Below are 22,590 nucleotides of genomic sequence, written 5' to 3'. Positions count from 1 at the left end.
TTGGGACCCATTTCTCTTGTGGAGTACTTCCCTGGTGTAGTTGAGTTACAGGCTCACAAAAATGTAAGGGTGGAACAGGACTTCATAAGAAATACTCATTAGGTTTGTCTGATGGCAAAGTGTGACTCTGTGATGTGAAATGCCTCTGTGCAGTGTGATGACTTGTTGCCACTCTGTAACTAAGCTACTTCGGTCAGAAATTGCTCCACAGTAACTTAAGGATCACCGTGGCTGGATGAGCAACATTTTACAATTGACAAATCTGTTTGAAGGAGAATCTGTTGTGCCTTAAGAATTCAAGATTCTATTTAGATCTTTTACCCAGCTGTCCTGCAATTCTAATTAACCTCTCCTACCCCTTCCAGACGTGGTCAGTGTAAAAGAGTTCATAAAGTACCATCTACCCTTCATGTCACAGAAACTTGAGATGCAGAAAAGGGTTCTTATCTGGAAGCTGTAGCTATAACAATGGACCTTTGTTTTCTTGGCCCTTGTAAGAACTTTCTTACTTCTTGCCATAAGCCACCACATAGTAGTGCAGGGGATTAGGTCATTTCCTTCCCTTCTCCTCTTCCTGCAGATTATTTGATTAGCATTTCTATTGTATACTCTAAATAGCATGTTCTTGGCTTCAGGCTGGTCCCCCCCTCTATAATCTCTTTAAAACACTGTAGTATGACTTTTTATTAGCAGCGTGACATGGGAACTCCTTGCACAGAGATTACGTGTGACGTAACACAATGAAAGATTAATGAGGCTGGTAAGTCAGTAATCTCTTCCCTGCTTTCTTCTTCCCTCATGCACCTGAGATTAGGCTTCTGGGAACCCCCTCATAGTGCTAATGCCTTAGAATACGTGAAATATTTTTCTTATTTGGATATCATTGGCTTTGATCAGAGTTCAGCCCCTGACTTCATGGGATACTGAGTTCAGGTTGTGTATAGTGTATGTTCAACATTCAGCACTGAGTGTACAAATATACCTCCCCCATGGGGTCATTACACGTCCTGGTCTTCCACCAGGTGTTTTGCTCCCTTTACTCAGTGCTTCCTTTCCTTCAGTCTGTTTTTATATAGCCTGTGTGCAGGAATTTCAAGCTCTTATGCTGTGTGGGGTTTTTAGTTCACTCCTTGCCTATTTTATTGAATAAAATTATCAAGAGGTTGTTTAGAATGTCAGTCTGGAAACATAGTAGTAATATACTGATAAGGTTAACTCCAGCAGGAAGAGTTTGCCATTCAGGCTTCTTAAGTGTTGCCTGTTGCCCCTATCTGTAAGGCTGTCTTTTTAGCTGGAACAGCTCGAAATGCATTCCTCATCAGAGCTCATGTTGAATGTCATGTGAAATCACGTAATTGTATCAAACTGTACAGCAACTGTTTGTGAGTCAGATAGAAGAACATGACGATAGAGCTCTTTATTTCTTTAACAACTTCAAAGAAAGAACCTCCCCTGCAGTTCAGCATCACTTCATGAAATTAGCAGTGATATCTTGGGCTACAGATTGCATTGTTTTAGTCTGGCATGGTATCTGTACTCCAGGAGAAATCAGATCGCTTGCCTAGCGACAGCATGCTCTAGGCATTTCATTCCAGTCCTCAAGGCATGGTGTAGTTCTTGTGATTCTGTGAAAATCATTAAACCCTCCTCATTATAAAAGTGAGGGGCAGTGCTGACACAAGAACAGCTGAGTAGAGCATGGCTGTGAGTAAACACAGGCAGTGAGACAAAGTGGTTCAAGCTCTGTTGGGTGAGATTCAGAGGCAGCCACATAGAAGTGTGCCTAGGGGCAAAATAAACCCTCAAAAAACCTGGATTAAGATGGGGCAGGATTAGCTATAAAAAGGCCATTGTGTGGTGTTGCCTGATTGCTCCAGAGGGTCTCTAATATGAAGACAAGTAAGGATTGTTATCTGCAGGAGCTTGTTGGGGTGGTAGAAAGCAAATCCACCTGCAGCTGCTTCTTAGGTAACTGCAGCATAATGTAATCTACAGATTTATTAACCTGAACACTGAACAGCTGCATATGTTAAAGAATGTCAATAAAGGAGTTCTAGAAGCAAATTAGTCTTCAAATTCTGGTTTTCAGGATGTTTTGAAACAGTACAACTCCAGTTTTACAACGTGTGTGAGAAAAGTAATGCAGCCTAGAAGTGGTCATACAAATGTAACTAATCACTATGGTTAAATACCTGAATACAGAACACCTTTTGTACTCTTGGTGCATATCTGTGTGTTAAGTGGCACTAATGCAGTCCTGATGTGGTTTTCTTTTTTTTTTTTTTTTTTTTTCTTTTAAAGCAAAATCACAAAAGCAACTCTTTGCCTCGATTGAAACAGCATTTAAGCTGCCAACTTTTTATAGGCTGGGACAAAACTTGAAAGTGATGAGGGAGGTGGGGTGGTGTGACTCCTCCACCCTAGTAAAAATTGCCATTTTAAGTATCTGTGCATTACCAGTGAATAAGCTGTGTTTGTGTGCCAGTGATATGAGGCTGTTGATTTTTGGCAGGGAGGAGGATTCCCTTAGAACCTAAATCTCAGGATCAGGCTTGATGAGTCTCTGGTGTTTCTCTTGAGATGGATGCAGAAGGTCCCTATCCCCTCATTTGCACTGGTGTAATGGGATTACAGAATAAAAACCCAAAAGAGGTAAGCAAAATTTTTTGGGTTGGAATAGTTGGAGATTTGTGTGTGGTTTTGGTTTTCCCTTAGCCCCTTGCCAGTTTAGTAATCTGATAGCTGTGATAATGACCATACCATTTCAGAGCAGTGTTCAGTCCTGTGGTTTTTTTGACAACCAGAAGCGTGGAAACAAGGGAGCACCTGTACATCAGTGTTTCTCCAGGCACTTTCCAGTGTTCAGCAGCTGTGGCTCAACCACTTCTGTGGAGCAAGGTGGTATCTTTGTGCTTAGTGATCTATGATAGGAGGGAAAAAAGTATCTTTGAGCCTATGTATAGTTCTGTTATCCAGAATAACCTATGGCAAGGTGTTCTGCAGCTAAATTTTCTGGGTAGGTGACAAGATCCTGTAACAGGACAGCTGTACTGTATTACTTAGGGGAAAGTTTGCTGTAGAGTACAGGTTGAGAAGAGAGAAAACACAGATGCATTCACCTTGTTCTCAGCAGTAAAGCTGACTTGTGTGGAGCTGCAGCTTATGTTGTGTTATGGCATTATGAACAGAAAAGCTGTTTTGACAGTTCTTAGGTTTGAGTGTTGCCCGGTGGCTGTCCTGTAAGGTGAACCGGGGAAGAGTTCTGTTAAAAGAATAACAGAGCAGATAAACCAACTTTAAAACATTGACAGATCAGTCCACAAAATTGTGTTTAAAAGGTTGAGGTTGTGAGCCTAGGAAGGAGCAGCAGAAACAGGAGCAGCAACAGTCACATGCACAACATGGAGATGTGAAATGTCAGGCTCTATCTACATTGCTTGAGCCAGGGTAACCATCTACCCCTTCCTCACCCACTACAGCTGTGATGTAAAACTTGATGTAAAGGTTAAGCTGCTGTGTCATACCGTGATTGCAGCAGCCTCACAGCATTTGCATGATCAATTCCACGAGGTAACTTGGAAGCTGTGGTAACTTGATCACCACTTTATGGCTCAGACATTTAAATTATCCCACCCACTGGCTTGATGCAGTGATTTTTGGTGTTGGTGGAATGAGAAATGAGCTCATAACCTGGTCTGGCACATGCAGATTTGCTTTCTAAATGTGCATCCTACAGGATTGAGCTGTTTTAGAATCATTGGCCATGACAGTCCAGCACACGCAGGGGGCATCTGCAGATGTGTCATGTGTCCAGTCCTACAGTGTTAGTGAAAAGAGAGATAGAAATGCCTGAAGAGTTTCTGCTGCTATAATTCTCAGTGTATTAAGAAATTACTCTTTGTGTGGGAGGTGAGGAAAGCTAGCTGGGCTAATAAATTATGGTTTTAAAAAAAAGAAAGAAAAGGTATAGCATGCATGGGTACAGTTATGTAAGAGAAGGAAATAAATCAGTGTTTCTCTGAGAACCTCATTCGCAGAGCTGCCAGGCAATTGGGCTGCAGTATTGTTCTCAACACACCCTCAGCTTCCTTTTTTCCTTTTTGGGGCCAGGGATGGATGAATTGATGGAGCAGGAGCAGGATGCTGGTTCTGCCTCCAGCCAATGCTGTGCGGTGCTGCGGTGTTTACCCAGCTTACGCAAGGCAGAGCCGGCCCCCCTTGAGGCAGGAGGCGCTTCCCACGGCTGAAGTAAAAGCACACAGAGCAGGCACTCAGTCTGGCAGTTGCTGGGGCTTTAAAGGAGTTGGTGGATTTCGGCTGATTTTTAACAAGATCGGAGGATTGGGTTTTTTCTTCTCCACTGTGTAGGAATACTGAGAGGACACAAATATCCTGGTAAGTGCTCTGCATGCCGTCACTTTTCCCTTTTACTGTGGTATTGTTTTGGTCTTCTAAAAGTATCCTCAGCGGCAGGCCGTGGTTTTCAGTGATGCAGTGGAAAGGAAATCTGAGAGTAGGCAGTGTGTCTGCAGGCTCCTCTTCCACCTCAAAGAGGCAGAGACATTCAAAGTGCACAGCATAGTAAGTGCTGTTTGACAATTTCTCATGGAGCTGTTGAATATTTGTCTAAACTGAGAAAAAGTCTTTAAAGGTAACTGTAACACCTGTTTTTGTAAGATGATATAGATGCTATGTGACAAGGCTGTAGTGTAATACAAACAGCTATTTAGCAGATACTTTGGTACATGAACTGCCTTATCAGGAAGTCAGAGGCTCATAAAAAGCAGAGCTGTAATGTTCGGGCATGTAGAACAAGAACTCATTGTGGTTTTTTGCAAGGCTAGGCTCCTCAGCCATATATTCCAGTACAGGTGCATCAGACAGTAGATTTTCCTGGACTTGAAGAGCTCTATTGCTTTGTGTAAGAATAAGATGCCTCTGCTTTGGTCTAAACTTTTAGGAAGTTTTACTCTTGTGGCTGACTCTAAGTGAAAGTTAGGACTGCCTTTTTTTTTTTTTCTTACGGTAATGCTGTGTAATTAGTCTGAAGCAGTTGAGAAGAATAATGTTAAAGGTTTCTAACAGTAGAGTTCTCTGCAGCAGAACTATACTTCTGTACTAGTATTGTACGAAGTTTTTTCTTTTCTGTTTGTGCTTTTGCAAGGCATTCTGAAGATACCAATAGGTGTGCTGTGACTAGTGAGCACCTGATATTCTCCCAGCATGTCTCCATGTAGTATTATTGTAGGGCTTTTTCATACGGGTTACAGGTTATTTATAAACTTAATTTGATAATCTGAGTGAAATTGAAATAAAATCAAAATTTTTTTTTTTATGTGTAGTTTGTACTCACAGGCAAAGTGCAGGTGCAGCCAGAACTTCACGGAGAAAGCTGCAAATTAATTTTGTGAAGCAGCTTGTGTGAGTAACTCTGGCAGGAAGTTCAGCTGATGGAGCAAGGACAAGCTGTGGTGTTTGACCCTCGTGCCGGAGGGTCCGAGCCCCGTGCGAGGCTCCGGCGTTGTCACCGCTGTATCCGAAAGGGGCGAGGGGGTTCAGGCTGCCTGTAAATGGAGCAGCTTAACTGGTGAAGAACTTTCTCAGCTAATTAAGGATACAGATAATGTTGCAGTGACAGCTTTAAAATAGACACCTTGTGCTAAAAGACAAATGTTTTTGGCTTCCCACACGCAGTCTGAATTACATCATTTATAACCCGTAGGAGGTTATCGTGGTTTCCTCAGGGGAGGATCAGCTGTTACTTTTCATAACTGAAAAAAATTCTGCACTATTTCTTTTTCCAAGGGAATATTTTCAGAATTGATTTTTGTCAATCTGTTGGAGTAGATCATTATTGATTACATAAATCTTCCAGGTTTAATACACCCAACCACGTTCTCATGTCATCAACGGCAGTTCAGAATAAGGGAACTGAAGTTAGCAGAGGTCTGACTGAAATCAGATCCCTGTGCTTAGATGGGTTTTTTCAGTCTTCTGAAAAAGAATGCTATTTTTGAGTACTATCATAAAGTACAGATTTTCATATAGGTGCCTATAATAAAAGTCCTATTCTAGAACACTTCCCTTGTTCGTTGAACAAGGTTGCTTGTCCTCAAGGTGCTGTTCCTGTCTATCCTGAAATTGCTGAGAGCTTCTCAGACCTGCTTCTGAGGCTGGAACAGAACTTGAAGCAGAATGCTAGATACCAATTCAACCAAAACTGCTGTTTCTTAGACTGGACAAAATTAGCTGTGGCCTTAGAGCAAAACAGTAGATTTTCTCTTGTCTATCAAGTTAATGCCTCTTTCAGAGTGTCCACAAAAGACAATGGGCTTTTGTGTATATGTGCTCTGACTTGCATGCCTTATTTCCAGGATGACCAGCTCACTAATGGCAGGTGTCCATGGTAAAAAGATGCTTTCATTCTGTTTGTGACAATGAAAAACTCCTCTGTTGAGATTTTACAGATGTTCTCAAGGCATAGTAGTAGATAGCTGTTGGTTTCTGGTTTATTGGTTTATGCTTTGTCCTGTGCAGGATCAGCTGCTTGCTCATTTCAGAGCTTGGCCTTGTTGTCTTGTTTTTCATATCTTGTTTTTGTCTTGCTTTCATATCATAAAACACCTGTGTGTCTATAGTGGATGACTAAGCTTATTGTGAGTTACAAAAGAAAAGGTGTACAGTATAGACTAAGGAAATAATAAGCCATACTAAAGCAAAAGGCTGGACTGATACTCCACACTCCCAAGGCTTATTCTTGGGGATTTTGCTGCTGAAAAACTCCCTTTTCTAGAAATAAGAAATTTAATTTTCCTTCCTAACAAAGGTAGTGTGTGGCTATTGATCTAAAGTGATAGGCATTTAAATTGCACTAACAGATGCATCACTATACTTTCCTGTGCATTTCTGTAGTGAAGGATGCAAGCTGTACACAGAATGTGGCTAATCTCAAAAGTGGAGTCTAAAACCTGCTGATGGTAAAATTGCAGGTGTGTGTGGGAAGGAAACGTGAGCTTGTTTTTAACTGAAAACTGGGAGAAGTGTTAAAACTGGTAGATAAACATATTCTTTTTACCCAGTGATCACTTCAGTAAAAACTATTTTAATACAAGCTTCCAAAACTATTTATAGGAAAAACAGTTAAAGGAGAATAACTTTCCAGTGGTGAATGTTACTTCACCCGTCACGTAGAAGAAAGTGATTTCTCAACCTTTGTCTCAGCTTTCAGAAACGTAGTGATGCAAGGACCTGATTCCTTGTTGCTTGCACCAGTGCAGATCAGTAACATTATTGATACTGTGTGTGAAACCTGGCAAGCTGGGCTTGGTGGGAACTCATACTCAAACAAGCAGTCAGTCTGCTGGGAATTACTGTGGGGTTTGGGTGGGGTTGGTTTGTTTTTTTTGTTTTTTTTTTGGTGGGTGGGGTTTTTGGTTTTTTGGGAGTTTGGTGCTTTTTTTGTTGGTGATGGTTTTGGTTGGTGCTGCTTTTTTTTTTTTTTTTCCCTTCTCTCTGATTGCTTATTGCCTTCTCCTTCCATGCTTGTGAATATCTTCATCTTGAGAGACTAGTGTTCTGTACAGTTTGTTTGTGTCTCTCAGTGACTTAACTTTAATATTCTGGTTGTTTAAATCTGGAAATCAAGATTTTTTGTCCTTTGAAGTGGTGAGCTGTAACCATAGAAGAGAATATGCAGTGCTGAAATACTGTATGTGTATTCAGAGGATTTTGGTTTCTGATCTTGCAGTTGCAGGAGACTTGCCTAGTGGAAACTGGAGTGATAAAGAGCTTAAATGTGTACGTGAATATTGGCAAACTTGGGTCCTACTTGTGTATTCTCAGGTATTGCCACTCTATTCAATGTGAATTGTTTGTCTGCAGTATGGGGTTTTAAATCCAAATAAAGCTGTAGACACTAACCTGTAAATCTTGAGGATAAGGACAAAATCTTGTTTCATTGGTAATGGAATTACTTATAATATGTGTCTAGCTGGTCAAAAGTGCACTTCAAGTGCATATTCCAGTTGCTTGATAGAATTGTGTGGACTTCCTAAAATTAATTGTATTCCTGGAATAATTTAGGTTGGGAGATTGTCTGGTTCAGTCCCTGGACTCAAAATGGGACTGGGCTGCCTTTGGTCAGGCTGTTCAGAGCCACATGCAGCTGATCTCCAAGGATGGAGATCCCATAGGCTCTGTGGATTGCAGGTTTTTCCCTCCCATAATAGCTAATCAGGATTCTCTGTGTTGTAGCTTGTTTGTTGCCTCTTGTTCTGCCATTGCATCCCTGTCAAAAGGACTAGATTCCATTTTGTCCCCATTCACTCTGGTTTAGCACAGAATTTCTCAGGGAAGAGCTGTATGTGAGAATTGTAAGGGTAGTCAGTGCAGAACTGCATATAGTAAAAAAAATTAAAACATCAATAGATAAAATGTCTTGTGCTTTATTTCTAAAAGCAAAAAAAAAAAAAATTCCAAACCTTAAAATATGTAGATATAGAATCTAAATATAACATTATAAAAAGGGAGGAGGAAATTCCCAATTTTTTGCATCTGAATCAGCATATTTTTATTTTAATATATTCATTGACAGAGGACTTCTTTCTATACTGTGTAAGTGGTTTTCTATGCAGTATTTTAGCAAAGGGCTAGTCTGGCACTAGCTGCAGTTGCTAGCAGCCTATAATGCTGGCTCTGTGTTTAGAAAATGACGGTAATTTATTACAAAGAGACTTTTATTCCAGTATTTTTAGCTTTCAGCCGAGTGTTTAATGAATCTCTGCCTGGGCTCATTGAATTTATGTTCTCCCCTCCCCCGCCCCATTTTAACCATTAAGATATTGCTATTCTTGCTGCAATTCCAGAAGCTGTACTTGGTCCACAAAATAGCAAACTTAATTCACAAGGTGCTGTGCCTTACTGCAAACAAAATCTGGAGACTTGCTGAAGCAATTAAAGACTGGTTGTGAGTGAGTCTCGTGACCAGGAAAGGCAGCTGAGTGGTTGCAGATGACTGGTTAAGCTAGAGCTGATAGTTCAAAACCAACCAAAATTCATCTGCCTGTCCCCCGTGGAAACTGATGTGCTCAAGGAAGGTGAGCTCTTAGCCTCACCTACTCTGAAGTGTTGTTTGGGAGGTCTTCCAGGGGACAGCCTGGATGCAGGGACCAGTGTTTGCATGAGACAGGAGAGACTACGATACAGCTTTTCCTTCTGCTGGAATGGAGTCAGGAATCTGTGACTTGCTTTTCAGCTACAGCAGTCTTTGCCTTCTGTGGCTTTAGTGAGTACTAGAGAGCAGGAAGGCTTGTCAGAAACCAGGCTTAACGTTACTCAAATTTTAAATGCTTTTCTCAGTTCAGTTGTTGTCACTTCCCAGTCTTTCAAAACAGTTGCATGTGATAGTATTGAGCATTGAACTTTCTGCTGCCCCCAGAGGAACCAGTGATGAGAATAAAAATGTTCACGAGTTCTTCCTGTTCCAGTTTCCTATTTCTGATACTGAAGAATTTTAACTGGTACCCACTGTCGTTTGGGGCAACTGCAAACAGTTGTGCTTGCCTTTAGCCATGCAAGTTGCTTTACTCTCAAAATCTTTTCAAAACCATAATACAGGACTGTGAAAAGGTAAGCATTTTCAGGCTTTGGTCTCTTCTCTTTGGCAGAAGCAGAGATCTTGAACATAAAATGTTTGCTGCTGCCAGTTCTATGATTTTTGGAAAAATACTGGATGAGATGGAATCTTGTAATTGACATCTTATTCCTTATCAGTGTTGAGTATTCTTGGAGGAGTTTAGAAGAATCTGTTGTTCAGAGCTTTCTCCAGTGAAGCCTGTTCCACTGATGTCTGGAAATGCTGCTGCAAGAAGCAGCAAAAATGTAATTTGCCTGTATTTTGTTCAAACAGTTGTTTCTTTAGCTATATACACTGGCCCTTCAGAGCCAATTTTTCTTTTTAATTAAGTACTCTAGAAATAAAAACTGGTCAGACTGTACTACAAGAGAAGGCCCATTATATATATTTTGGTGGATACTTTTCTTCTACTCAACAGTTTTCCTTCAAGTAAGTTCTTCACTCAGCTTTAAATGATTCATAAGCCTGCTCTATTTCAGGAGTGGAGATGTTATCCCATGGCAGATTAGACTCATCTCCAGTGAGACAGCACTTGAGTTTTATTCACAGACATGAAATTTCCCTTGGACTGATCTTCAGGACCTCACTGGAAGGATATAATTGGTCTTTGTTATTTCTGGGAACAAAAATATTTTCCCTTTGGGTACTGTGCACCAGGCCAATCACACTGGATGAGAAGTAGTGTGTATGTTGGACTGATTATTTTTTTAGGAGTACTGAATCTTGTATGTACTTGAGTTGAAGTAATCTGGGGGTGTAGTAGTTGTGAAAGTGGTGTGTGAAGCTCATAAAGGTTCTAAGATGTATTTGAAAAAAAATGAAGTTCCAACGTTTCAGCCAGACTTTTGAAAGGGGATGAGCAAGCTGTATTATTAATGATGGTTCTAAATTTCTAATGCTCAAACCTTCCTTAAGTTTAATAAGAAGTGGATTTCCATCACATGCAAAGTAAACTTGAGTGGATTTCTTTAAATGTAAAGCAAAAGAAAATGTTTTAGGGAGGAACTGAGCAATAGCTGGGGGACATCTTTCCTTGTACTGAGATTTTCTGTATGACTCCTTGTATTGCTGAAGTCTGGCCCTGGGAACTGCTGACCCCTTTTATCATTTCTGCACAGTTCTCTGTTCACTTGTGCAGGTAACACATTAGAGTCTCCTTTAACTGTTCACGTGTTATTTTCATGAGGCTTTGAAGTTGACTCAGACTGAGACATGTATTTTTTTAGTTTTCCATTAAAATTGTTCCCTTGGATGAATAGAAGAAGAGAAGCTGTACCAAACCTGTTCTTGTACTATGGCTAAAGTTATTTTAAATGTTTGCCATCCCACTTTCTCTAAGTGCAAGGATTAGCTCTTTAACACTGTAATATGGGGTTATACTATTTAAATCTTTGGTTACTGTGGCATGGTGTTTCCTAGTTCTATGCTGTTTCCTTGCAGGCACTGCTGTAGTTTCATGGCAGTGAAACTACACTACTACTGTTTCTTGTGAGTTGTTAAATGTGAAGGCAGAGGACAACTGTTGGCCAAGATTAAATTAGTTGTTTGTGAAGAAGACTGAATTGCAGGGGAGAGGCTGTTGAGGAGATCAATATTCAAGTAGAAAATAGGTTAATCATATGGGGAGGAGATGAGAACATGAGCTCTTTCAGAAGACACCTGTACAAGCAAGTGTAATGCAAGAAGATCTTAAAACAAGAAATGTTGAAGTTGATTGTAAAAATTCTTCATAGAAGATATATCTTTATTTTTATATACAGATAAATCGTGAAGATTTATGCTAATTTCAAAAGTAGAAATGCTTCAGAAGGGAAATGTTTCTAAAGAACTGAGCACTATTAAGTACTAGGATCTTTATTCACTGTTAATGTCAGAAAAGCAGCCCTGAGCTGTGTTCACAGGCATGCAGTTTGAGTGTGGTGCTCCAAAGTGGGGTGTGATGCCGGGGGTAAGAGGTTACATTAACAACAGTTCATGTTGTGGGGCTCTCCTTAGCAAATGTGGCAATCTCCACTTCAGTGTGTTGTGACTACTGACATCATTTAAGGTCATCCTGTGATCAGTTTGCTTTAAGGTCTTCATTTTAGTATTCCAAAGGCAAAACTTACAACAGTGAGTAGCCTCACCATCCCAGGGAGTTACTGCTACACTTGGGTCAGCAGTCCAGAAGGGCTTTGAGCAAACTTGTATTCCTTGACTGTCTCCTGTGCCACTGCCCCTGTTCCTGTGTGACGGAGGGAGACTGGTGGATCAGTAAAATGCACTTTCAGCACCAGCTGAGTGATGGCACAGACCAGGACAGCTGCTGAGTGAAAGTGCTCACTGCTTCCCAGGCTGCAGAAAGTGCTGGTGTCACTGTTCTGGAGGTGGGACGCAGACACTTCACAGCAGTGTTGTGCAAATCAGGTTTGTTGCAATGCATTCATCTATCAGTGGGTCAGGGTACTGTTGTGATAATATTGTGTGTGCTAGCCACAAAGACAGGCTGCAGTTAACTTGTTTCAAGCACTATGAAATCTACAGTACCCAGACTTGGAAAAAAAAAGAGATTTGGAAAATAATGAGAAATTAAAGATTTCTATTTACTCTTCTGGTTGTGTTCTGCAGGCATCATAGCAAATGCTTTGAGACAGTGTGATGTCTTCGCCTGTATTAGTGAGAAGCCTTCCCAAATATGTGGAATAGTGTGAAGGAGCAAACTTGAGTTTTTAGAGCACTGTGAGCTGATTGCAGATGGCAATCAATGTATGCATGCTGAATAGGAACTTGCAGATTTGAGAACATGTTGAAGGCCAGGCTTCTCTGTGAATGAGCAAAGACTGGGAGAGAAGGTCAGTAAAGGGATCTTTGCATCAGCTCCTGAACAAATGGGAGCAGGCTGTCAAGCACTGCCACATCTTTTTCTCTATTCTTATGACATAACACGGGGGTAGATGATATCTGCATGATGACATCTTTTCTGCTAATAACCATGGTCTAGTCAAGGTAGAAGAAAGTGGAGATACAGCACTGTAGTTATGATCAAAGTTGATGACACGATTCAAAAAGTGCTGTGTGGGTCAAAAAGTGCATTTGCACAGAAGGCAGAATGTTAACCATCAGTACTAAAAAAGATTAGCAGCTCTTTGAGTTGGTATGAAAACTCACCCGGAAGCACCAAGGGAATGTTCCTATTCCTATTAAAGAAAGCCTCAAACAGGCTCTCATCAGCTTTATTCTTTATCAAGCAAGTGCTCTGCTGGGTAGGGCTTCTCTAGAGGAAGGTCAGAGATGAGCTGCATAGGTCAAAAGTGTCTGGAAATGCTACTAATGAGAAGCTGTAAAAAATATGATATGAACCGTTCCTCAAAGCAGAAGTCTGAGTAAAAAATGCACTTCAGGACTGTTTTCATTAGGAGTTACATGGAATTCTCTCAGGAAACCTCCTTCAAACAGGTGTTTATATCACTTCTCTCTCTGGCTAAGCATGAGCGATCACACTGCACACCCTAAACTTTTATGGTAGGCTTGATATCAGATTGTCATGCAACTTCCTTCCATCTGCAAATCCAGAAACTTCTTAGGAAGCTCTGAATTCGACACTTCACATGAAAACTTTTGCCTGTTTAGCTAATGGGCTAGTCTTGTGTTGTGGTTTTGTTTTTTTTTTTTCCTTTAAATTTAATGCCTATCTGGCTCTATTTCTCAACAGCTGAATGAAATATAATAAATGAAGCTATGTATCATTTATTCTAAAAACTAGCATGGAGGAAAACAAGTGTGGATGTTTTAAGGACATAGTGAAATTTTCTAAATGCATTTTTTTGGTGATCTGGCACTTCAAGGCAATTCAACCTTAATTAATATGGTTTTATATATGTGTTTTAAAAAATTATTTCAGACAAAATCAAAACATGGCAAGCACAAAATATTGTACCTGCAGTATCAGATTGGTGTGCAAGTTTGTGTAATTGGAGTAGAATATTTTCTCTTACACTTAATTTTGGTTTTATTTTTACAGGAAATAATGAAAAAAGTGTGCCACAACTCTTGATCAGAGACCTGAAGTTTGAGAAGTCATTAGCTAAGCTCATGTTTTCTCCTGATCAAGAAAATCATCCATCAAAAGCACCAGTCAAATATGGTGAATTGATTGTATTGGGGTAAGTGTTTGTGTGTAAGAGTCTGAGGGTTTTTGTGCTGTAATCCTGTGGACATGTTTCAGTACTGTGTTAATCAATTCTTGGGTTTAAATGTGATTAATTGAACATCTGTAGTTAGTAATGCTATACTAATTGAGACTACTTGGTGCTTAGAATGAAAGTTCTTGTGGGTCCATATCTCATGAGAAACTAAGTAACACAGGAATGATGGACTTTGTTCTTTTTCTGTGCTTTTTGATAGGTACAATGGGTCTCTCCCAAATGGAGACAGAGGGAGAAGGAAAAGTAGATTTGCTTTATTTAAAAGGCCCAAGGCAAATGGGGTAAAACCCAGCACTGTGCACATTGCCTGTACCCCTCAAGCAGCAAAGGTAAGCTCCATTTCTCCCTTCAACGCTGTCTGATTTTTCCTTGTAAAGGAGAAATCTTCCTTCTCCATATAAAGAGCTGCTAGGAAATTATTTAAACAGCATAAATATCTGGCTGTGAAAATAATGGTTTGTGTTTATCCAAAGTTTTGTAGTACCTGTCAGGGTCAGCAAGAAACAATTTAGCAAAGAAGATTCTGTGCGTAGTCCTTGCCATAGCCATCAAAAAAAAGAGTTTTGAAACATGAATGTTCTGGGCACAGGCTAGTCATCCCTTCTAGACTTTGGTTTTGTGCTCACTCTGCTTTAGGACTAACTTTGCTTCACGTGCACTGACTTGTAAATGATCCTTGCCAAAGCTCCACGTGCACTTGGTGCTCCATCCAGTGGGTAGGAGTTCCCCAGGGATCAGGACAGGTGGGTTTTGCAGGGTATGTTTCATGGGGCTTGTAATCAGAGCTCCCATTAAGAAGCAGAAAAGGAAGGGCTTAGGCCCTGAAGCTGAACTGTATTTCAACAGTGTATGTCAAAACTAATACATCATAGCTAAGGTATTACCATGCAATATTGTGGCTATTCAAGTGTGTGTGCAATTGTGTTCAGTAACTAATGGAGCATTTCTACTAAAACAGTGGAATTTGAGGATGCTTAGTGGTTGTTTAGAATCTGCCAGTGACAAGATCACAAACACAGTAAAACAAACACAGTAGTGTTAAGTGTTTGACTCCCAGAATACCTTGATACTTAAGGATCTTGACTGTAAATTCAGGGAATGGTATGTAAAGTATTCTGAAATCAGAAGCATTTTTCTACTAAAATTCTTGTAGTAGAGATGCATTCATAGTTGATCTATGAAAAGAACATTTGATTTTGCAAATTCTCTATGGTCTGGTAAGTGCTGCTTAGCAGCACTTTTAGAAGTGTTGGTTAGTTCCCTGGAAGGTAATTGCAGAATGAACATCTAGACTAACAAACTGTAACCTTCACTACAACTTCTGCAACCTGTGTTGAGTTTCTCCATTTTACCCTATTTACCACCACTTTTTCATCTATGTATCTTAAATCAGTCATTACTGAGTTTAGTATTAACTCAAATCCTGTTTTTAGAATGAAGTTCCTAGGTTTTTGTCCTCACTTTGCTGTTGGCCAAGTTCACTCTGAGATGGCCATGACGGTGTTACGTTCAGTTTTAGCCTTTGCATTTGGTTATTTTGTCCTTTTGTGTTCAGGCCAGTGTTGCTTTAACACAAAACATGACTAATAATATGCCCTGGTTATGTTTATTTAGTTGCAGCATGTGGTGAAGAGACCAGTTTGGTCTGTTGCTGAATCAATCCTGCAGCTTTTTTTTGTGGCCAGGACTGGGTTTTGTGAAGTTTAACTGGAGGTGTGTCATTAACAACCGTCTGCCTTAATGCCTTAATTAGCAGAAGAGTCTGGTGTTATATATATATATATAGTGTCTGTTTTGCTGCTGTATACTGTAGAATTATTGTGCACTGGTTCAATAACATTTGGCATTTTTCCATAGGCAATAAGTAATAAGGACCAACACAGCATATCTTACACTTTGTCTCGGGCCCAGACAGTAGTAGTTGAATATACTCATGACAGCAACACAGATATGTTCCAGGTACGTGAAGTAAATGTGTAAGTGTGTTCTCATTTTTGGTAGTTTCAAACAAGGCATCCTCTCAGCAGGCTTTTTCTCTCAGACCCAAAAGTTTGTGTGTCAGTTTTTGCACTCACCATTCAGAGCAATTTATTCAGTTCATTCCCAAAGCCATCCTGTGAACAAGGCTGTGTGTTTGTACATCTTCTAGACTTGGGCCAAGGTGAAAGTTGGGGGGGTTTGTGACTAATGCACAAGATTATGGTTTTACTTTTGCTAGTTTGCAAGTCACATAATCTGTCTCCTAGTCCCTCCTTGCAAAATGAAGAATAAAGGGCACCTTTCTCTTCAAGCACTTAGAACTTTGCTTCTAGCATTTACAAAGGGATTTGGGATCAACCAGTTGGAGACAGGGTAGAAGAAATACAGTGTGGAAATACAGGAAAGCTTTTGGCACAACTAATACAAAAAGTACTCTGAACTTTTTTAAGCAAACCCAGAAATGTCTAAAGCACTGGGAGATGTGAAGAGAGGAGCCTTCAGTGCTGATGCTGGCAGTTCAAAACAACTTTGCTGCAGTTCCTCTGTGTATGAGAAGGGACCACAAACACATCTGCAGCTGTGGTGTGCCCTCATATCTTTTAATTGTTTCCTGTTTTTCTCAAAAGGAAGGGGTTTGTTTTGGGGTTCTTTTTAATGTGTGCTTTGTTCTCTCTGATTCCCACACTGTGATCTTGCATAGCTTCCCCCCCCACCTCGTTGTTGCCACTAGTTCATGGCAAGGAGTTTTGCTGTCACAGCATTTAGCTGTGACGCCACTCAGGATCTAAGGAGGTGGGAGGTGTTGGGAAGTGGTGGAGGAAGCTGCTTTGCAACTGCAAATACAACAGACCAAAAGGACTGTAATGAAATCACTGCAGCATAAGCTATTGTTTGTGTGAGTGTTCTCTCTTCAGGCATGCTCTGGCATGTGTGCTGCCCTGAAATTGCCCCTGGCAGTCCCCGTGTACTCATGGGTTATCCTGCCTAAGAAGCAGTAGAAAAATAGATTCTGACAAAGCAGTTTTAGTCTCATGAAAGCTCTCCAGTCCTCACTGAAAAGCACCTCAAGCTTTTGGGTCTCTTGCTCAGCAGTTAATCGGTCTTAATATAATCACCTATTTTCAAAGAGCCTGAGAGTTCTGGAAATGAGTGAGTAGTAGTGTGTAAGGGGGCTTTAGACCCAGCTATATGGATATTTGGGAAAGGGTTATTACTTTTCCTCTTTGCAAAGAAAAGTAAAAGATTAGTTGACTGGAAAAGCAGTCATGCAGTTTCATCAAACTCAGTACAGTTGTGTGGGACTGCAAGACTCGCAGTTCCCTGCAGCCAGAAAAGGAGGCACAGCTACCAGCAAAACCTGATGGTAGACAGATGTTACATTCTTGTGTTCTGAGTGTGTAAATGTAGCCCCTCTCTGCCACAACAGCCTGGTCCCTGGTCTTTCACAAAAGGTTTGCTGCTTCTCAGTGCCCACCAGAACTGAAGAGACAACTCACATAATCCGATTTTCATACATCTATACCTTGACTTAGTCTGGCACTGTTCAGAATGTTCTGGACATACAAAGTGACTGCTTGTCACTGTTCTCTGGCTGTTTTGGTGTTCCTGCAGCTGGTCTGCTTGACCTGAGTGTAACCTCTCTGATGAAAAGGCCTTCAATGGGGAATGATCTCAGAACTGACTTAATTACATCATTTTATTTCTCCTTCCTTCGTTTGGCTGTACGCAGCTTTCAGAATAACTTTGATCATTTGGAGACAGAAAAATTCATCAATTCAGATGAGGCTTTCGAAACCTAAATTGGTAGACTAGTGGACAGGAATGCTTTAAACTGTAATGTCATGATTTTTGTATCATTGCTTTTAATTGCTTTGAATTTGAATACTCCTAGACCCAGAGACAAACTTCTCACCAGTTGTTTTTTTTTCCTCAATGCTTTTCCAGATTGGTCGGTCAACAGAGAGTCCTATAGACTTTGTAGTAACAGATACAGTTCCTGGGAGTCAGAGTAATTCGGATACACAGTCTGTGCAGAGCACAATATCAAGGTTTGCCTGCAGAATCATATGTGAACGTAACCCTCCCTTTACAGCAAGAATATATGCTGCAGGATTTGACTCCTCAAAAAATATTTTTCTTGGGGTAAGGCAATTCTTTTTCTTTTTTCCACTAAAAGTTCAGTGGAGGCTTATTTTTTAAACTAATTCATAACTCTAGCCAAATTAAAGGTTCTCATTGATGCAATTTCTTTTAGGAGAAGGCTGCAAAGTGGAAGACATCAGATGGGCAAATGGATGGACTAACAACAAATGGAGTTCTTGTTATGCATCCTCGTAATGGATTCACAGAAGACTCCAAGCCAGGGGTGTGGAGAGAGATTTCTGTGTGTGGGAATGTGTTCAGCCTCCGTGAAACCAGATCAGCTCAACAGAGGGGAAAAATGGTGAGAGGAGTGATCAGTGTTTTATGCAACCTGTTTAAAATGGTGCCTCCATAAAGGGTATAGTTTGGGCATAGAGCTGGAATCTGCTGGAATTCCACGTAGTTGTCACCTCTGCAATTAGTTACACTGCCTCTTATGTGTCTGTCTGTGTGCACAAAGGTGTCTTGCTCAGCCTGAATAACTGACTGAGCTTATCTGCAAACTAGTACTTAATTGCACATCTAGGCTGCTCTCCTAAACTGAGTTTCCAGTCTACTCTGTATTTCTGTAAGCTCTCCTGCACATTCTACAAGTATTTTCCCTATTCTCCCTTGTGAATTTTTGCTTTTCCCACTTTTCCTTTTTTTATAGAATAATGAAGAACAGTTATAATTTTATTGGATATTCATTTCCATGTTCACATTCTGAGTTTGCCCTCTTCCTCTTGTTTCCAAAGCACTCGTGACATTTCCAGGAGATACTTGGGTTCAATATGATTTGGGATGTCTCAGCAGAAAGAAATGCTACATTTTAAGCTGGATATTTAGCTGGGAGTGCTAATGGGACGAAGGGAAAGTCATGTGTAAAGAGGAGTTTTAAGAAAAGTCTAAAATATGATGGAGGACTAAAACAGTCTGGTGATACTCCTTGAGGCATTTCAAGTAACATAGTGCTGTAGGGATGGAATAGGGAGTTGTTAAGATGGGAGGGGAGCTTTTCTTGACTCAACGTGGTCTATTTTATTGCACACTTTAATCTCTTGAGATGTTGGGGTGGGGTTTTTCCAAAAAAAGGAGGGCAGAGAGACGCCGATACTGGGCTCTCTATGGGTGTCTTGTGGACACAGTCAGAAGCTGCTTGAAACTTTGATGGATCTTCCAGGCAGATGAGTGTTGTGGAAGTGCACATTGTTACTCTTCAGAGACCCTTAGGTGACAGCTCTCCATGTCTGTGTCCGTGTCAAGGTTGAGAACGAGACGAACCAGCTGCAGGACGGCTCCCTGATCGACCTGTGCGGGGCGACGCTGCTGTGGCGCACGGCCGAGGGGCTGGCGCGCACGCCGACCGTCAAGCACCTGGAGGCTCTGAGGCAGGAGATCAACGCAGCCAGGCCCCAGTGCCCCGTGGGCTTCAACACCCTGGCCTTCCCCAGCATGAAGAGAAAAGATGTTGTAGACGAAAAGCAGCCGTGGGTGTACCTGAACTGCGGCCACGTGCACGGCTACCACAACTGGGGGAACAAAGAGGAGAGGGACGGCAAGGACCGCGAGTGCCCCATGTGCCGCTCCGTCGGCCCCTACGTGCCTCTGTGGCTCGGCTGTGAAGCGGGATTTTATGTGGACGCCGGACCTCCGACTCACGCGTTCAGCCCGTGCGGACACGTGTGCTCAGAAAAGACAACTGCATATTGGTCCCAAATTCCTCTTCCTCACGGTACTCACACTTTTCACGCGGCCTGTCCCTTCTGTGCGCATCAGCTGGCTGGTGAGCAGGGTTACATCAGGCTCATTTTCCAAGGGCCTCTCGACTAACACGGGTGTTCCCAAGGACTGCAGTAAACTGATAAGCTAAGCGATTCTCGTTTTTAAACCAACTGTTTTTCCTATTCTCTGGGCTTTGCTGGTTTGCATTAAGATGAAGAATTTTTTGGTTTTTTTGTTACAACAGCTAAATCCCTCTTTATTGAGAAAAGTCTGGAAATAGAAGAAATGGGGGGAGAAGGGGGAGACCTCCTGCTTTTTTTGGTTAATAACTACTTCTGAAGAGGTGGAGGAAGTGTTGTAGAGTGAACTCCAATGCCTTCAGTTTAATGGTTTTTCAATCACATGCCCACAGTGTTTGAAAGGTGTTTCATTCTTTTTGTATATGGAGGGTAAATAGTTCAAAGAACATTAGTTTACAGCTTGGATGCAAACATTGTAAAATATAACATGTATATTAACTCTTTTCTATTTATCTTTATTATTGAAAATATTTAGAATGTTTAGAGAGTAGCATGGTCATAGTGTGTTACATCCAGCAATTGGATGTGTAGAGTAGTTCTGGATGGAGAAGATCGTGGGATGAAAACGGTAGAAAAATCTTTTAATCTAAAATACTGAGTTCTTAGAATAGTTAAAATGCTTTTTAAACAAAGCTAATGCAAATTATGGTGGCATAAAGTTGTGCTTTAATCGTGTTGAAAGGTAGCTAAGAAGGATTTCTTAAATTGTCTTTTTGGTAGGACTGTACTTAAGATCTGGTTATGAGGAGAATATTTACCAGACTCTTCGAATATGCAACTTAGTCTAGATTAAGGATTTTTTTCTCCCTTCACGCTAACACTTCTCTTTATTTAGCATTAGTGACATTTGTGAGGGTTTTTCCAATGTTAAACATGAACAGAGCAGGAAGATGAGGCTTGTTCTGTTAACCATGAACAGAGCAGGAAGATGAGGCTTGTTCTGTTAACCATGAACAGAGCAGAAAGATGAGGCTTGTTCTGTTCTTTGCTGTTTGGGGGTGGGGACAGGGGGAGAGGTGGATGCACCTGGACACGTGTGTGGGGAGCAGTTTGTCACTTGGCCACAGTCCCAGCCTGAGAGGGGTTTGTCAGCTGGGTGCTCAGCCTTCCACCTGCTGACTGCTGGGGGGGCCTCAGGCCTGGCCTTTGCCCCTCTGCCAGGTGCAGGTGCTCATCTGGGCCACACGTGGAACAGAGGTGGAGCCTGGCAGCCAGGGGATGTGTCCCTGCATCCTCGGGCAGCTGGGAACAGCTGGCACTCTGTTGGGAGAGCTGGGGCTGGGCTGGGCTCAGAGTGAGGTGCTGCTGTGGGCTCTGCTTGCTCTGGTCTCTGCTCTCCTCTTCCTCCCCCTCCTTCCCCTCTGTATCCACCAGAAAACACCAGTGTACAACATGCAGCTCTGCTGCCAGCCCACTGTGCTTCATGGCAACCTGACCTTTTTAGCATTGATTTGAGCTTTTTTGGCCAGCTTCGTACATTTTTTTTAAATATGTACTGTATAATTGACAGTAAGAAAATTTCTGTACTTTATAGCAAAGCTTTAGCTTTCATTTTTCTTTTGAAGCTGTTCTAAAATTTTCTTTGTTTAAAGAGACCTGTGTTGCTTAGATGTCATGCATTACTTACTTTGACTGTCAATTATTTCTCCATTTTTAAAAAAGAAATTATATATATTGTTTGGTTCACTCAGGAAATGCATGTGTCAGGAAACCTGTACTATAAGTTCAGTTAGCTGTCATGTACAAGTAACTGCTGTTACTCCCTTTCCATAGAAATATAACTGATTTTGACATTTTCCAGATTATATGCATTAAGTAATGAAACTTATGCAGCAAGAAATCCCTGTATTGTAGTTGTTCTAATCATCTTATTCAAACTATAGTATACTGTAGTTTTAATTTTTATTTGCAAATTAATTTATTTAAACTACGTGAGTAAACACTTTTCAAAAACAGAAATTCTGGGATTGTGGCTTTGTTTCCAAGAGATGGGAAAGGACTGGGCGTGGCCCTTCTGTTCTGGGACACCTCAGGTGTCCCTCTATTCTGCACCTATGGATTAAGAGCAGAGAAGCAGCAGCTGTACAGACTTTGGACGTTTTCCCTGGTAATGGCTTGGAATGGCTCCTTTCAGATGTGTCCTCTCAATGTGTTTTATATTTAACTCTGTGTTAAAGGTGAGATTGCTGTTTAAATGACACAGTTAAATGAGTAAGTTACAAACACTGAAATGTAAGCAAAAACTGAACTAAATTTTAAAATTACAAGAGTTCTTGATTCTGTCTTCCACAAAATGTAATTGACATTTCTCTGGTCCTGATCTTGTTGACTACAGGAACATGAAAAACCAGAAAAGAACATGATGAAAGCTACAAAGCAGTATGAGTAACACAGAGCTGAACTGTGAGCACAGATGGAGCACGGGATGGTAGGAGGAATATGGGAAGTGGTGTTGGAGGCCCAGCTGGAAGCTGGTGCAGAGCCAGGGGTGCAGCTGGGTACATGCACACCTAACTGCAGAGGGGAAGAAGAGAGGGTCGTGCCCAACATGCAGCCCTTGTTAAAGCTCTGCTCCATTTAAGATGATACATTATGCTTACACTGTACTTCTCTACCCCACTCCTCACCCCCACCAAAAAAGATACCCCAGACAAAGGTATCTGAGCAGAACTGGCTGTGTCTCTGGGGAGTGTTAGGCTAAGGTCACTCTTCAGTCTGCCCCACATTCTGCCTGTTTGTACTTTTCTTCACCCAAACTGGGTTTGTTTAATCCCATTTTTAGAAGGGTCAAACATGAGCATTCAGACACTTGAGACAGGGAAATCCCACTGTCAGAGGCAGCATAGCAATGGTTGAGTAGTTTGAG

General features: G+C 41.2%; 1 protein-coding gene across 4 annotated transcripts in view; it reads left to right on the top strand.

The window, feature by feature from the left end:
- The window catches only part of PELI1 (pellino E3 ubiquitin protein ligase 1), a 43,843-nt gene extending 21,852 nt beyond the window's left edge, over positions 1 to 21,991 (top strand). For 3 of the 4 annotated variants that reach the window (XM_041404306.1, XM_041404309.1, XM_041404307.1), the window contains 6 exons: positions 13,635 to 13,776; positions 14,018 to 14,147; positions 15,676 to 15,777; positions 17,743 to 17,940; positions 18,053 to 18,241; positions 19,186 to 21,991. In XM_041404306.1, the coding sequence (XP_041260240.1) occupies positions 13,635 to 13,776; positions 14,018 to 14,147; positions 15,676 to 15,777; positions 17,743 to 17,940; positions 18,053 to 18,241; positions 19,186 to 19,752 (1,328 nt within the window). In that variant the 3' untranslated portion in view covers positions 19,753 to 21,991. Of the gene's footprint in view, positions 1 to 2,516; positions 2,653 to 4,110; positions 4,396 to 13,634; positions 13,777 to 14,017; positions 14,148 to 15,675; positions 15,778 to 17,742; positions 17,941 to 18,052; positions 18,242 to 19,185 lie in introns of those variants that run through there. The other variant, XM_041404308.1, reaches the window with a different exon arrangement.
- The last annotated feature ends 599 nt before the right edge of the window (positions 21,992 to 22,590 follow it).

This window comes from Onychostruthus taczanowskii, unplaced genomic scaffold (assembly GCF_017590055.1).
Source record: "Onychostruthus taczanowskii isolate IOZ18803 unplaced genomic scaffold, ASM1759005v1 scaffold21, whole genome shotgun sequence".
Taxonomy (NCBI): domain Eukaryota; kingdom Metazoa; phylum Chordata; class Aves; order Passeriformes; family Passeridae; genus Onychostruthus; species Onychostruthus taczanowskii.
Note: the sequence above shows the minus strand (reverse complement) of the source record. Positions and strands in the feature narration are given on the sequence as shown.